Raw genomic sequence first — 13,793 nt, 5'->3', positions numbered from 1 at the left:
TTGTGAAGAAAATGAATCTTCCTATATTTAGTTCTAAAAAGTCGGATGATAAATCTACGAAAGAATGTGATTTTAAACATCTACAGGTATGTGGTTATTTTAGACAATATATAGAAGACAATGTTTATAATCATATTGCTAATGAGACAAATACAAAAACTATGTGGGAGAAGATACACACTTTGTTTGTTTCTAAATCAAGGAATAATAAATTATTCTTACTGAATAGTGTAACGCCCCGGGGTTTTTAATCCAAAACGTTACTTAAAAAAATACGTATTTCTTTGAAAAGTTTATGAATTTTTTTTAATACTTAAAATTTATTCATTTTAAATAATTAGTAACAATCACGTTATTTAATATCATTAAGAAAATATTTATTCAAAAATTTAAAAAGAAGTAAAAACATTTATTCTTAACGGAAGAGAACCACTTCCGTATTTCTACAATTCTAGTACATTTTAAAAGTTTGTGACAAAAGATTTAAAAAAAACTTAGAAATATTTGATAATTCTGTTTTTTCAAAATCGTCTTGAAAAATAAATCCATGTTTACCCCACATTCGTAACACATCAATACTCATTAACTACTCTTGAATCTCCTCGAATTCATTAGTACCTAAAATGTTGCTATAAGGGTCAATTTTTTCCATCATACACATCAAACCAAAGCTATTTATATCGAAGAATAACACAAAACATATAAACGTAAAAAGTTCCAATTTAAAAGAAAAAATGTGTAAACTGGTAAATTGTATATCAAAACATATGCATAATAAATGCTCCTAAAATTATATGATTCAGATATAAACCTGTCACTAAGGAACCTTCCACACAGAAAGATCGTCCATATCAATGAGGAAAACAAACCTGCCACTAAGGGAACTCCCACGAAGATGCATATGCCATGACATGAAGATATAATATCAAATAGATATATTCCCGCACAGCCCACTAAAAATCATGTCATATGAATTCAACATCAGTTTTTAAAATCATCACCTTTTTCACATATCATTAAAAACACATACACACATCCATATCATGAGTATCACATATTCATAGTGTCGAGTGTCGAACTCAAGAATTGTGTTTTACTATCGAATTAAATTAAATTACTGAAATTGAACAAAAAGTTTCTGAATTGATTGAAATAATATTTAAAATTAACAACAGTAATAAAATTGATCTTTTATAATTAGAAAAATATCAGGGATGAGTTTGACTTCGAATCCAACCTTGGTGTCTAATTTGATCCTAGTTACTGAATTCCTTTAATGAATTATTACCGAATTCTCTTTATTATTCTTGCCCTAATGTCTTAGTGACAGAACCTTTAATTCCAAAGTGACCCCTAATTCCTTAGTAGATTTAAGATTAGAATTAAGTATTACCGTACAAGAATTCTCTTTTTAAACTACTGCCTCTGCAATTAATTTAATTGGTTTCATGACCTACATCTATGTCTAGACTACAAATTCATGAATTTATCATCTCAAGCATTCGCAAAGTCCACTTCCGTTTCAAAATACAAATTGTAGAACATTTTAATGTTGATCAAGCAATAAAAAGCATTAAGCACATAGATGAGAAAAATAATTCAATAAACTCATTAATATAACTAGAAATCAAATCAGAAAAATAAGGGTTTCATCTTGTTAAACTCATCCCTAACAAATAAGGTTTAGTTACTCATGATAGAGATATAAAAGATAGAGATTAAAGAAGAATTACAAGAAAGATTCATGAATGATTCTTGATAAAACTGCTCCAATGATATTAGAAACGGTCGTCTTTGAGTTTCTATGCTAGGACACAAGTCTCCCAACTTCACAATAGGAAAAAAAAAAGATCGTTAAACAGTGAAAAGTTGCGTTTTTATAAATGCTGATGCGCGCCCCAAGCGCAGAAAACGCGCTTCAGTCGCGTCTGGACAGTGCTGAAAGGCTGGAAATGCGCCTCAGGCGCAGCTGGCGCGCTTCAGGCGCCCAACATCTGATGTCTGACGTACACTTCATTTTGCGCTTCTTTCAAGTCTGAATGTGGTTCTGGTGTCATCATGAAAGTTGTAGATATGGATCGTGGCTTTCAGTTGCACTTGGTGTGACGCCTACGGGACATCTACAACTCCAGATATGGCTGAAATACGCCACATATGTCATGTTGATTTCTCACGAAAATTCAGCACTGCACTAAAACAAAGTAACAACGCAAAACTCCGAAAAATCTCTACTTAATCAAAGAAATAAGAACATAAATATTTTATTAAATCAAAGAAATAAAATTAACAAAATATATCAAATAACACCTTAATTTAACTAATGATTGAAGATAAATAATGGAGAGTCATCACAATGCAATAATGAAGAGTCATCACAACCCCAAACTTAATCTATTGCTTGTCCCCAAGCAACAATTAATTTCATATTTGCTACAGTTAAAGCAAACTTAAATTCTATTTCTTAAATCATATCAAACTCAATTTTCAAAGTTCTAGCTACTACAAAATATTCATCATCCTAGAACATGCATCACGCTACCATATGCTTGAAAAAAATTCTAGTTAGCAATCACAATGCAATAAACACATGCACTTTTGGAAGACTTTCGATTTGTAATGGAGCTTAGGTAAGGGTAAGAGATTTTGGGATAGTAGGCTTTACTACTTGGAGTTAGGTATACATTTCCAAATTATTCTACCATTTTTTATTTTTCTTCACCTTTTCATTTTGGAGATTCTCAAACATTGACAAAAGAACCAAGAATATATTATTTACCAAAGTACACAAACTGATTTTCTTTTTCTTTTTGTGAGAATCACCACCCCAAACTTAAAAGGTTGCTATCCCATGAGCAACCCCAAACTTAGAAGTTTATCAAGACAATAAATTTTTTTTTCTACCTAACTCCTAGTAAGGTGATTTAATTAAAGTCAGGTATTTGGCTTGTAATATGGCTAGTAACCGAAATAAAAGGACAAGGCTCAAAGGGGCAAGCAAAGGGTAAAATTTTCATAGGGTAGTTAGAAAGTCTCAAACGATCAAACAAAATTGCCTCAATGTATGCATAAATTATAAGTGATGCAAGTCAGAATTAGTGCAAGTTCTAGAGGGATAACACATGTCTGGATAATCACACAACAAAGAATTTAAGTGTTTAGGCTCAAAAGCTCATAGCTATTATAATAAGAGATAGTATGAACAATCAAAATAATGTCAAACATGCCACTAAAAAATTTATTTAGTTTCTTTTTTTAGTTTTATTTTTTTAAAAAACATTGACAAAAGAACCAAGAATATATTATTTACCAAAGTACACAAACTGATTTTCTTTTTCTTTTTGTGAGAATCACCACCCCAAACTTAAAAGGTTGCTATCCCATGAGCAACCCCAAACTTAGAAGTTTATCAAGACAATAAATTTTTTTTTCTACCTAACTCCTAGTAAGGTGATTTAATTAAAGTCAGGTATTTGGCTTGTAATATGGCTAGTAACCGAAATAAAAGGACAAGGCTCAAAGGGGCAAGCAAAGGGTAAAATTTTCATAGGGTAGTTAGAAAGTCTCAAACGATCAAACAAAATTGCCTCAATGTATGCATAAATTATAAGTGATGCAAGTCAGAATTAGTGCAAGTTCTAGAGGGATAACACATGTCTGGATAATCACACAACAAAGAATTTAAGTGTTTAGGCTCAAAAGCTCATAGCTATTATAATAAGAGATAGTATGAACAATCAAAATAATGTCAAACATGCCACTAAAAAATTTATTTAGTTTCTTTTTTTAGTTTTATTTTTTTAAAAAATGCAAGTGAGACTTTGACAACCAAGGAGTAATCAACATTGCATGAATTAGTGAAACTTATCGAATTGAGCAATGATATGAGCAAAGAAATATAGTTTAAATTTCAAAATCACAAACATAAAACTTAAGATCAAATGCAAGTTGTTAATAATTCTTCATCATAGTGCATGTTTACACACAATTAGAAAGAGACAAATTCAAATAACAAAAATAAGATTGCAAAAAATAAAAGTTATGTCTACCTGTGGGTTGCCTCCCACGAAACGCTTCTTTAAAGTCATTAGCTTGACGCCTCAACTATTGTCAAGGTGGCATATATGACAGGAAGAACACATCATCATTCTTGTTCTTTTTGTTTGGTAGAAATTCCATGAACTTGAGAAATAAAAGACGTTGCTTCCATGTCCTTCTCAACTGGACATTGATGAACAAGGTATAGATTGAATCTCGAACTTTATCAATCTCTTCTTTTTTCTTTTCCTCGTTCGTCTTTTCCTCTTGCTTATCTTCTTCTACCACAACAATGAAATTATCTTCAATCTTCAACTTCTCCTCCATCATCTCAAACTTAACCACTTGCTCAAATAACCTCTCACATTGACTTTCAAATCTTTCAATTGAAACCATGTTATTCTTCATGAATTCAACCAAAACGTCCGTAATGTGAAAGTCTTTGTCATCTGATACTTTGGATAGAATTTTAGGAGGTAGAATTTGTTCCCAATTGATCTTTTTAATATAACACTCGTCGTTTTCTGTAACTTTAAGAAAAAAATCTTCATATTCTATTAGTTCATCAAGGTCAACTGAACAATGTTCATTTTTATGTGCTTCTCCGCAAAAGTCACACCTAAGAGTTTGCATCGGAGAAATCTGAGGGTGATATCTTAAAAATGTATAACTCAAGATTTGCCCCTCAATCATGCGGCATATACTATATATAAGACAAGTGTCACACTCTTCATATAATTGTAGTAGAATATCATCATTATAATCTTTCATGCTTTACAGCGAATAGTTATCTCAAACAAAGAAGAGACAAACCACTAGACATGACATTAGCAAGCATAACAAATAAAAATAGAAAATAAAAGAATTTTTTTTTTCAAAAAATCAAAATTAAAATAAATTTTTTTATTGGAGAATAAAAAATTTCAATTAAGTAAATAAATTAAATTCAGTAGTGATATGGCAATCACCGACAACGGCGCCAAAAACTTGATAGCGTTTCAGCAAGTGTACTGAATCGTTGCAAGTAATAATTAAAACGGTAGTATCGAGTGTCAAACTCAACGATTGCGTTTTACTATCGAATTATATTTAATTACTGAAATTGAACAAAAAGTTTCTGAATTAATTGAAATAATATTTGAAATTAACAACAATAATAAAATTGATCTTTTATAATTAGAAAAATGGCAGGGATGAGTTTCACTTCGAATCCAATCTTGGGGTCTAATTTAATCCTAGTTACTGAATTCCTTGATTGAATTTTACCGAATTCTCTTTATTATTCTTGCCCTAATGTCTTAGTGACAGAACCTTTAATTCCAAAGTAAACCCTAATTCCTTAGTAGATTTAAGATTAGAATTAAGCATTACCGTACATGAATTTTCTTTTTAAACTATTGCCTCTGCAATTAAATTAATTGGTTTCATGACCTGCATCTATGTCTAGACTGCAAATTCATGAATTTCTTATCTCTAGCATTCGTAAAGTCCAATTCCGTTTCAAAATACAAATCGTAGAACATTTTAATGTTGATCAAGCAATAAAAAGCATTAAGCACAGAGATGAGAAAAATAATTCAATAAACTCATTCATATAACTAGAAATCAAATCAGAAAAATAAGGGTTTCATCTTGTTACACTCATCCCTAAAAAATAGGTTTAGTTACTCATGACATAGATATAAAAGATAGAGATTATAGAAGAATTACAAGAAAGATTCATGAATGATTCTTGATAAAACTGCTCCAATGATATTAGAAACGGTCGTCTTTGAGTTTCTATGCTAGGGCACAAGTCTCCCAACTTTCCAATAGTAAAAAAAAAGATCCTTAAACAGTGAAAAATTGTGTTTTTATAAATGCTGATGCGTGTCACGGGCCCCAGGCGTAGAAAAGGCGCTTCAGGCGTGCCTGGACAATGCTGAAAGGCTGGAAATGCGCCCCAAGCGCAGCTGGCGCGCTTCAGGCGCACATCATCTGCTGTCTGACGTATACTGCATTTTGTGCCTCTTTCGAGTCTGAATTTGGTTTCGGTGTCTGCCTGAAAGTTGTTGATATGGATCTTAGCTTTCGGTTGCACTTGGTGTGACTCCAATTGGACATCTACAACTCCAGATATGACTGAAATACTCCACATATGTCATGTTGATTTCACCAAAATTCAGCACTGCACTAAAACAAAGAAACAACGCAAAACTCCAAAAAATCTCTACTTAATCAAGGAAATAAGAACGTAAATATTTTATTAAATCAAACAAAGAAAATTAACAAAATATATCAAATAACTCCTTAATTTAACTAATGATTGAAGATAAATAAGACTAAAACAGTGGAAAAATATGCATATTATGAAGAGTCATCACATAGACATATAATCATAAAAATTATGACCTTCACCACATACACATAAAAATAGAAACTTGATATCATATACGCCATAAATTAACACTTTAACATATATAATAAAAAAATTCACACTTCAACATTTACATAATAAAAGTTAAAACTTTATCACATATAAGGTAAAAATTCAAATTTTATTTCGTATTCATTATAAAACTATATTTTTTCACATAAAGCATAAAAGTTCATACTTTACTCCATAGAAGTCATATATTATAACTCAATCTCAATAAAAATTGGGGTTTTATAATTTTAATCCATTAGTCTACATTTATTCATTTTAAAATATAAGTAATCACGATTATTTATTTCATGTCATCCAACCAACGGCCTAACTATAATTTGTGTGGGGAAGAAAAGGAGGTGTGAAGGTGATGGTGGTAAGGGTTTCGGTATTCTTTTTTGTTTATTATTAGTGAGTATACATAAATTGTGGACTTAGGGAAATTTAAAATGGAATTTATTGGTTAGATATTGTTGGGCTCTAATGAAGAATTAGAGTGATAATATGTCACTCTTTATGTGTTTTTTTAATTGTTAACCTTATTCATAAAAACCAAGTCACAAACTCATAACTCAAATTTCTCTCTTTCAAATGGTTGGGTCATGGCAAGCCTCAAACGCTTAGCCGAATTTCTTCTTGCACTAGAAAGACACGTCTACATATAATACATCTCTACTTAAATATATATATATATATATTTAAACTCCCCATTATTTAATAATTCTTACTAATAACTTTATCAACTACAATAAGTCGAACAAGACAAATAATTATCACACATAATTTAATACTGAATAATATTGATAGGTTCTAATTATTTTTAATTAATAAATTTAGAGGATGTTACAATACTCACCCCCTTAAAAATAGTTTCGTCTTCGAAACTAGCTAGACATAAAAAGATTAGGATAAAGCTCTCTCATATTTTCCTCTAATTCCTAAGTTGCATCTCCAGTCGTTTGATCCCAAATCACCTTGACCAAGACGATCTCCTTGCCTCGTAGATGTTTAGTGGTCCTATCTCCAATGCTTAGTGGTGGAATTACAAAGGAAATGTTATCCTTCAACTGGATATCATTTGGCGTGATAATATGGGGAGGATCAACCATGTACTTCCTCAGATGTGACACATGGAATACATTGTGCAATTTGGCCAGATTCAGAGGCAAGACAATCTGGTAAGTTACGAGACCTACTCGTCGGAGGATTTGAAATGGGCCAATGATTTTAGGAGTGAGCTTCATAGACTTCAGTGCCCTACCAACTACATTAGTAGGTGTCACTCTCAAAAATACATGTTCACCCTCTTGAAACTCCAGCAGTTTCTTCCGTTGGTCGACATAACTAATTTGTCTGCTTTGTGCTGTCTTCATCTTTTCTTGGATTAGACGAACTTTATATGTGGTCTGTTGTACCAATTATGGACCCAGAATTATGTTCTCACCATCCTGATACCAACACAAGGGAGTTTGGTACTTACACCCATACATAACCTCGTATGGTACCATCCCATTGCTTGCAATTGTTATATGTGAACTCAACGAGAGGCATCATATTATCCCAACTACCTCTCTCATCCAACACACACGCTCTCAACAAATCCTCCAAGGTCTAAATAGTCCTTTCTGTTTGTCCATCGGTTTGAGGGTGATAGGCCAAACTCAATCTCAACTTAGTACCCATCGCCTCATGTAATGTTCCCCACAAAAAAGAAATGAACTTCAGATCTGTATGTGACACATTGTTGGAGGGTACCCTGTGTAGTCTAACAATATCGGCAATGTAGATCTCTGCAAGCTTAGTCACATCATAAGTAGTCCTCACAGGTATGAAATGAGTAGATTTGGTCAACCTATCGACAATCACCCAAATTGAGTCAAACTTGTGTTGAGTCTTAGGCAATGCTACCACGAAATCCATAAATATACTATCCCATTTCCATATTGGTTTATCTAATGATCTTAGTAGCCCCCCTGGTTTCTGATTGTAACACCCCGTTTTTCAAAGCGAGGGTATATTTTTTTTTTCAAAAGAAATTAAAATAAAACAGAGAATTAAATCAGGAAATGCCTTTGGATAAATAATTGAGTTATTATAATTTACAAACAGCGGAAGAGTTTCTCCAATTATAAATCCAAAACATTTAGACAACAACAGATGGTACATGGAACCCATTCAAGTAAAAAGTCAAACTGACAATATTAGTATAAGTACAATTTTCCAAACTAAAAATACTCCAATCCAAAAAGAAGGACACCTAGTTCCTATACATCATCCTAATCTGATCATCCTACCAAAAAGCTATACACCCTGAGTATCTCCACGCGCCCCGTGAGATCCTCCTAATGTAACTGCAATCACGCGTTCCCATCTCCATTCCCGTCTGTAGGGTACGAACCAGTAGGATCGTCCTGACTCTCATCTGAGGGCAAAGCCCAGATTTCCACAATAATTGTAAAGGGTCACCAACCGAAATTAACAGATAACACATAACATTTAAGTTTTAAATGCACAAAATAACCTTTCAACTAAGCATGCACCTTAAAAGGATTTTCCATATGCTAAAAGTTCATATAATGCTTGTCAATTAACAATGAACTCAAAATGAAGTTCTCAAACCATCAAGTAATACATAACTGACCAAAGCATTGATAAATCAATTGAGAAATCGATTATCTAACTCAAAATAAGGACTTTTGCTGAGCCAATCGATTGCCAAATCGATTTGGTCAGTTCTGCTGAGTTTCTGCATGACCAAATCGATTTCTAAGTCGATTTTGTCAGTTCTGATGAGTCCCTGGGTTGCCAAATCGATTTCCAAATCGATTTCGGCAGTTTTGCTGAGTTCCTGCCTCTCTGCCAATCGATTTCCAAATCGATTTCTTAAAAGATTTTGAAAGATATATTTATACAATCGATTGGCAAATCGATTAGGTTAAAATAGTGAACTTCCTGCAACTCATCCAATCGATTGGGAAATCGATTTCCCTGATCGTTTTTCCAAAAATTCATGCATTTACTCAAGTCATTCCTAATCAAGTTCACAACCTAACACTTAGCAATTCCTACACGATTACCACGGCAATTGGGATCTCGATAACCATCATACTTACACACAACAATCAACACATAACACTTAGCATTTTCAACGCAATTACCACAACGACTCAAATTCAAATCACTCAATCATAAAACTCAAATCAATAAGTCATTAAGAGATTCCCCATTCTTAATACTGATTTATCTTAATGATTTTCAAAACAAAACGTTAAGCAAACAGTCATATTAAGAGATTCCCCATTCTTAATACTGATTTATCTTAATGATTTTCAAAACAAAGCGTTAAGCAAACAGACATATCAAGAGATTCCCCATTCTTAATATACTTTTGACTTAAACGATTTTCACACAAAATATTCAGTAAACGAGTCATTAAGAGATTCCCCATTCTTAACACTCATTTACCGGAACGATTTTCAAAAACGATCGTTAAGTAACCGGGACATTAAGAGATTCCCCATTCTCAACGCCCAGTTAACTTAAACCTTTTCCTCAAATGCACATTAAGTAAACCGAGGTATTAAAAGATTCCCCATTTTTAATACTCGTTTAACTCTAATGGTTTTCAAATTCCACGGAAACAAACTCAAACATACTCTCACATTCAAACCATAATTCACAACAACCACACCAATTAACAAACATCAAGTATGGACACGCCAAATACAACGAACACAAATCAAAGTCAACATAACACCCAGATACATCAAATTTCATTTACTCATAATCATACACAATGACATTCAAATTCATTCACCACGAAACATTCATCATTATAAACAAAACCTAACTCTAAGGTTTTACCCATAACGCACTAGTTTCGTTTTTCCCCAAATCGATACATTTAACCCTAACAAATTCCTTCCCACACAACCACAGATAAGTCCCTAAATGCAAACTAAAAGTTTGGAAGGAGCCCTTACCTTCGCGTTAGCTCTAACGTGCGATTACGGCACCGTGAGTAAATTCGGTAAATTTTCCGCTCGCAACGCCGCTTCCAAAATTGGTCCACTAGCACCGTAGCACGGAGGTGAGCAACTTTCCCTTCTATCTCTTCGAGAAATGAGGTTTGGATCTAGAAGAAGCGGAGGGGTTTGTGTTTGGATCTCAAAAACCGTTTTTCTTCGTTTTCGAATCAAAGAAGAAGAGTGGAGTTGCGAAAACCTTGATCTAACTCTCCCCCAACCTTGGGTTACTAGTTTTGAAGAAAAGAAAGCGACGAAAATGAAAATGGAAGAACGGAGAGAAATTTGGCCGCGGGAGAGGAAGAAGACGATGGAATTTTCAACTTTCCTTCCTTTCTTTTTCTTTCCTTTCTTTTTCCTTTCTTCCTTTTTCCTTCCTTCCTTTTATACTATTTTCTTTTCCTTTTCCTTCCTTCTAGTTTTCCTTTCTTTTTCCCTCCAACCAAACATATATAGATATAATAAATATAACTTAACAAATATCTCAAAATCTAGATATTTGTTAAATTACCGTTTCACCCGGAACGCATTAAATTCTCCGTAAAGGATTCATCGCAGTTAAATTCAATTTATTTTATCGACAAGAAATTTTAATTGTCATCAAAATATCTTTTTGATTATAAAACTCCAAAATATTATTAACTTTGGCTTAAAAGCCTCCGAGCCAAAATCCAAAATACACCAAAAATACATAAATGGTACTTTAAAATTACGGGTCTTACACTGATGCTCTAACTTGGCTTTCTGACAAGTCAAACATGAAGCCACATATTCTGCTACCTGTTTCATAATTCCTGACCACCAAAACCTTTGCTTAAGGTCTTTATACATTTTGATGCTACCAGGGTGGACACTCAACTTGCTTTTATAGACCTCATCCAAGATAGTCTTCCTCATTTATGTATTGTTGGGTATAAAACACGTCCATTACATCTCAAAATACGTTTGAGCCCACCTCAAATTCAAGAGCCTTGTCGACCTCGATCAACTTCCTTTTCTCTTGAGTCAATGCATCTGTAACTTGGAGAACTTTAATCTCATTCATCAATTCACTATCTATAATGATCATTCCATATTGCTCTTTCCGCAATGAGGAATCCAAATTAAGATTCAAGTCACAAAACTTCTCTAAAACTCCAACCCCATCACTGTTACAAACGAGAGATGAACTCGCTTTTTTCTTAGGGCATCAGCCACCACGTTGGCCTTCCCTGGATGGTAATGCAACGTGAACTCCTAATCTTTAATGAACTCCATCCAACTCCTTTGTTTAATGTTAAGTTCTTTTTGATCACACAAGTATTTCAAACTCATATGGTCGCTAAATACATAAAAACTACACCCATATGAATAATGTCTCTAAATTTTCAATGCGAAGACAATTGCAGCAAACTCCAACTCATGAGTGGGATAATTCTTTTCATGCACCTTCAATTTCCTTGAGGCATAGGCCACTACTCGTTTGTTTTGTATCAGCACACAACCCAGACCCTGATAGGAAGCATCACAATAAACTTCATAAGGCTCTTCTGATTGGGGCAACAATAACACTGGGAACGTAGTTGGCTTCTCCTTCATCAGTTGGAAGCTTTTCACACACACCTCAGTAGATGCATAAATCTATTTCTTCTTCGTAAGGTGTGTTAATGGAGCAGCAATCTTGGCAAATCCCTCAATAAATCTCCTATAGTAATCGACCGAACCCATAAAACTTCTAATCTCAGTGACAATTTGCGGTTGTTTCCATGCCATCACAACTTCTACCTTGAATGGGTCGACAACAATCCATTCCTAAGAAATTACATGTCCCAAGAACTTCACTTCTTCCAACCAAAATTCACATTTTCCTAGATTGACATATAGCTGTTGCTCCTTCAGTACTTGTAGAGCTTGACACAAATGTTCCTCATGTTCTTCTCCACTCTTGGAATAGATCAAGATGTCATCAATAAAGACCACCACGAACTTGTCTGAGAATGGACATAAGATACCGTTCATATAATCCATGAAGATAGCTGGTGCATTGGTCACTCCAAAGGGCATCACCAAGTACTCATAGTGCCCATAACACGTTCTAAAGGCCGTCTTGGATATATCCTCTTCTTTCACTCGAATTTGATGGTACCCTGACTTTAGATCAATCTTAAAAAACACCTATGCCCCTTTGAGTTGGTCCATTAAATCATCAATGAGGAGTAAGGGGTATTTGTTTTTTATTGTGACCTTGTTGAGCTGTCGATAATCGACGCACAATCTCGACATTCCATCCTTCTTCTTGACCAATAATACGGGGGCTCCTCATGGTGACACACTAGGCCAAATGAATTTCTTAGACAAAAGGTCTTCCAATTGGTTCTTTAGTTCAGATAGCTCTAAGGGGGCCATTCTGTAAGGAGCGATAGAATGGGTCCAGTACTTGGAATAACATCGATAGAAAATTCGACGTCGCGGATAGGGGGTAGTCCTGGTACATCAGGTGGGAAAACTTTAGAGAAATCTTTCACCACTGAGATCTCATCGACAACAACCTTTGGAGTCATATTGATGGGTTGAGAAACACATGTTTTTGAACTCACCCCTTCAAAGAAAACTTCAATCTATTGACTAAAAGGAACTTCGAAATATTGGGATCAGGAAATATCACATTTCGTCGGGCGCACTCTAAAATGACATAGTGCAAGACAACTAGTCCATTCCCAAAATTACTCCAAGATGTTTCAAGGGAATAAAAATTAAATCAATCTTAAAAATCATTTTAAACACAGTCAATGGGCATTGCAAGCACGCCGAATTCGATTTACTGGTTCAACAGATGAGAAGGTAACCAGTAAATCAAACGGTAAGGTAGTGACATCTAGTTGGAGCAAATCCACCAAATCTAATGAAATGAACGAGTGTGTCGCTCCAGAATCATATATCACAACAAGTATGTTTCTAGCAATTAAACACTCACCCTAAATAAGTTCTGAGGAAGATGGTGCTTCTTCTCCACTAATATGATAAACATGTCCTCGAGCAGTAGGGCATACAACATCCTTTTTGTTGACAACCTCCTTATTATCAGAAGTGTCCTTCTCCCCAAAATCTTTTGCAAGATGGCCTGGTTTTTTACAAGCATAACATATCCTGGTTCTTTCGGGACACTCAGTTATCCTATGTCCCTCTTGTTCACAATGATAGCATCGAACAATACGCATTGTGTTATGTACTGGATTCTGAGGCCTCTGATATCCCATGTTTTGGGGGCCTGGTCTATCTCTAGCAATCCCTTGTGGGTGGGCATAAGGCTTTTGCTGTTGAAACTGTCTGCCTCTATTTTTTGGGTC

General features: G+C 34.2%; 1 protein-coding gene across 1 annotated transcript; it reads right to left on the bottom strand.

Annotated features, from left to right (window-relative positions):
• Window positions 1-7,380: 7,380 nt before the first annotated feature.
• On the bottom strand, window positions 7,381-11,364 carry LOC140920813 (uncharacterized). The gene is made up of 3 exons (XM_073369653.1): window positions 11,190-11,364; window positions 8,198-8,346; window positions 7,381-7,848 (listed from the first exon to the last, which is right to left on the bottom strand). The coding sequence occupies exons 1-3, from the start codon at window positions 11,362-11,364 to the stop codon at window positions 7,381-7,383; spliced, it is 792 nt and encodes a 263-aa protein (XP_073225754.1).
• Window positions 11,365-13,793: the final 2,429 nt, after the last annotated feature.

The sequence above is a fragment of the Cicer arietinum genome, chromosome 6 (genome assembly GCF_000331145.2).
Source record: "Cicer arietinum cultivar CDC Frontier isolate Library 1 chromosome 6, Cicar.CDCFrontier_v2.0, whole genome shotgun sequence".
Lineage (NCBI taxonomy): Eukaryota > Viridiplantae > Streptophyta > Magnoliopsida > Fabales > Fabaceae > Cicer > Cicer arietinum.
This window is presented reverse-complemented; position numbering and strand designations above follow the sequence as displayed.